This window comes from Protomyctophum parallelum (genome assembly GCF_964188405.1).
Source record: "Protomyctophum parallelum genome assembly, chromosome: 6".
NCBI lineage: Eukaryota > Metazoa > Chordata > Actinopteri > Myctophiformes > Myctophidae > Protomyctophum > Protomyctophum parallelum.
Genome location: NC_139701.1, coordinates 33337680 through 33341389, shown reverse-complemented (window position 1 = coordinate 33341389; position 3710 = coordinate 33337680). Strand labels below are relative to the sequence as shown.

The 3710-nt window shown below is 42.5% G+C and overlaps 1 protein-coding gene across 2 annotated transcripts; it reads right to left on the bottom strand.

Moving 5' to 3' along the window:
* Nucleotides 1-280: 280 nt before the first annotated feature.
* Nucleotides 281-2990, bottom strand: LOC310860251 (uncharacterized protein; the record flags this gene model as incomplete). Of its 2 annotated transcripts, XM_083767063.1 has the most annotated exons (3): nucleotides 884-1022; nucleotides 636-788; nucleotides 281-376 (listed from the first exon to the last, which is right to left on the bottom strand). In XM_083767063.1, the coding sequence occupies exons 1-3, from the start codon at nucleotides 968-970 to the stop codon at nucleotides 281-283; spliced, it is 336 nt and encodes a 111-aa protein (XP_083623189.1). In that variant the 5' UTR covers nucleotides 971-1022. The 2 variants fall into 2 exon arrangements, 1 of the variants encoding a protein (XP_083623189.1); XR_014569358.1 differs by lacking the exons at nucleotides 281-376; nucleotides 884-1022 and adding an exon at nucleotides 2380-2990 and having other exon boundaries at nucleotides 653-788.
* Nucleotides 2991-3710: the final 720 nt, after the last annotated feature.

The window sequence follows — 3710 nt, the reverse complement described above, 5'->3', positions numbered from 1 at the left end:
TTTCAGTAAAAATTATCCCAAAGCAACATGCATAATAGACTGTACAGAAATATTTGTCCAAAGGCCAAAACACTTAAGAAAGCGATCCCAAACATTCAGCAACTACAAACATCATAACACTTACAAATTATTATATTGTATTGCCCCCAATGGTTATGTGATGTTCACATCAAAACTATTTGGTGGACGGGCCAGTGACACTTTCATCACAAAGAACAGTGGTCTTCTTGAACTTCTGATTCCTGGTGATCAAATCCTAGCAGACCGTGGGTTCACCATCTCAGATGTGTTGCCTCCAGGGGTGACTCTGGCTCTCCCAGCTTTTACTCGCGGCCTCAAAGAACTTCCTGGGCATGATGTTGTGGCAACACGGCGCCTAGCAAATGTCAGAATCCATGTAGAGCGTGCAATTAGAAGGTTCAAAGGTTTTAAAATGGTCAGTTATGTCATTCAAGGTAGTATAAAACATGTTGATGACATTGTGAGTATTTGTGCTGGGCTATGTAATTTGCAACCCAAGTTAATTCAGACTGAAACTGAGCAACAAGAAACATCTGATATTGAGGAAGAAGAGGAATGTGATGTGGATGAGGATGTAAGCCTAGATGAGCATGACATGACTTGATCCTCTTTACCCCATCGAGGGGCATAGGGCGTCCACCAGAGCTCTCCATCTCAATCTCCTGGGCCTGGGCTTTTGCTTCCTGCCAGCTCATTCCAATGTTCTTTAGGTCTTGGAGAGTCTCTACTCTCCAGGTGTTTCTCAGCCTACCCAGATTCCTATTCCCCTGAGAAAGAGAAAGATGGAAAAAATTATAAACAATTATTATTAATTCTCAGTTTCCCTCCTCATGCACAATAAGTAAAATGTTTATTAGAATACCTGTATCCCTGTATCCTCTTCAAACCACTTTGTTGTCAAAGGCTCCGATGTTTGGTCATGCCTAGTGGCTACCAGCAAAGGTGCCATTCAATTTTCGTTCCACCCAGTTTTGTGGATTTTCTTTTTTGGGCACTTCAGAGGCTACTGATGATTCAGATTTCCTTTAATTTACTCCAAATAAACTACTCTGGCCCTTTGTTTGTGCAGCAATTGTCTCCCTCTCATGTTTCCCACATATCACATTTATTTTCATTACAAAGTTTACATTTGTGTTGAGCTCATGACATGCTCATGACATGGTGAGTTTTTCATTTGCTTTGTTTTGTGGCTGTGCAGTCAACACGTTATGCAAAAGAGTTCCAGGTATTTTGGATAGACCAGCCATCTCAGGGGATTGCATCCGTCTCAAAAGCTGTTACTTTCATCGAGGTCCCTGGTCTGGCCCCCTGATGTTGTCAACTGCATCAGGCCTCACATTGTCACATTGTCATCTGTGCATGCTGTGCCTGTGTGGCTGGCCGCATCTTTGATTTTGTACAGTATCCCTGCTGAATGACTGCAGCTCTTCCCTTAAGTTGGTTGGCCTAGCAGTCGCAGTTCACATCCACCACTTTGCCATCCCTCCTCTGCAAAGTTACTTCAACATGATGGTACATGATAATGTCCTGTGAGTAACACAGGTCCTTTCAGAACTGTGCTCATCATTTGGTAGCATGTGGAGTATCTTGTCAAAGTCAGGGGCCAGATAACAGTGATTGGCTTGATTGGGCACCCTCTGGGTGCACACCCTGTAGGTGCATAAATTGATTCCCTTGGCGTCTGGCTGGTGTTTGGCTGCTGCTACCATACCAGTCTTTATCTGCTTGGTTTACCAAAACCTAACTCGGTCGGTTGTGACAGCCAGCGACTAACAGAATGAGTACCTGGATTGACGACGTCAGACAGTGGCCTCCAGTTACTGATAAAGGTAATTAATTGATGGCAATCGCCAATCAGTGCTTAAACCACTGTCTTATTATTACACTGTCTAGTAGACTAGACTAGCTTTGACTATTTTCCTACACCATCTCTTTGCCAGAAAGTCACCATGGCATGCATGCGGTTAAGTTAGTATTTATCCCAATGCTGCCTGGGGTGGTTAACTTGTGTTTACTGTTTGTTGTTTGTTTGCATAATAAAAATTATGAAATGCAAATCTTAATGATCTAAGACTGTGTATTTCCTAATCATTACAGATAAGTGGTATTAATCCTATTAAAAAAACGAATGTTTTTATTTATTTTTATGATAGGTATTCAAGAATATTTCCTTCACCGACTGGCATGTGATGAACAACCCAATGCCAACTACAGGTCCCTGATAGAGGGTCAAAATTACCTGAGCTCCGGATGGGTTGGCCAGATACTCCACAGGCTACCAGATGAGGAGCACATACTCTTGAAAGGACCTGTTCGCTACTCACAGGACATTAAACAGTACCATCATGTTGAACTGACCTTGCAGAGGAGGGATGGCAAAGTGGTGGATGTGAACTGTGACTGCATGGCCAACCAAGGGAAGAGCTGCAGTCATTCAGCAGGGATACTGTACAAAATCAAAGATGCTGCCAGTCAGGGGTTCACAGGCACAGCAAGCACCGATGAGGCTTGTGTCTGGAACAGTTCCACGTGTGACAATGTGATGCCTGATACAGTCGAGAACATCAGGGGGCCAGACCAGGGACCTCGGAAAAAAATGAAAATAAAGTCAACAGCATTTGAGAAAGATGCAGATGTCATTCAGCACCTCACATCCCCTGAGATGGCTGGTCTATCCAACATACCTGGTACCCTTTTGCATGATCTGTTGACTGCACAGCCACAAACCAAAGAGGTTACTGATAAACTGCCCACATGTCACGAGCAATGTGCTCAACAAAAATGTCAACTTTGCAACTGTATTTTTGAAAGACATGTGTTATGTGGGAAACGTGAGAGGGAGAGAATTCTTGTACAATCCAAGGGCCAGAATAATCAATTTTGGCTAGATCAACGAAAAATAAGAATCACAAGTAGTGAGGCCTCTCAAGTGCCCAAAAAGGTTGACCCACAAAACTGGGTGGAACGAAAATTGAATGGCACCTTTGCCGGAAATACAGCCACTAGGCATGGCCAAACATCCGAGCCTTTGGCAAGAAAGTGGTTTGAGGAGACCACAGGAATAACTGTGGAGTGTACAGGACTTGTTGTACATGAAGAGGAAAAGTGGCTTGGTGCCAGCCTTGATGGTATTATAGATGCCGATACCATCATTGAAATTAAATGTCCTACAGCCAAAAAACTTGTGGCACACAATGGCAGTCTGCTAAAAATGATTGACTCTAACAAGTACGATGTGAGGCATAAGGATGGAAAATATATTCTGAGGGAAACGGCATCAGGATTAGGGTACTATTACCAGGTACAAGTGGCGATGCATTGTGCTAAAAAAAAAAATTGTAAATTCATTGTCTGGACTCCAAATGAGCAGGTCATTGCAGATGTCCCATACAATGAAGAGTGGATTACAGAGAAAATCAGCCACCTGAAGGACGTGTATTTTCAGCACTTACTTCCAGCAATATCCACAAGGATAGCCCACGGGGTAATGAAAGTGGATGGACTAAAGTAAACTAGCCCTCTTTTGAATTTAATGAGTTTCAGTTGAGAAAATGTTTTCTGTTTTTTCTTTATTGCTCTGTAAAGCACTTTGCGCTGCATTAATGTCATCAAAGAATCCAAAAGATGCTATATTAAGTATATTATTAAGTAAAATAAATATTTTTTTGATCTGCACATGCCTGTATCTC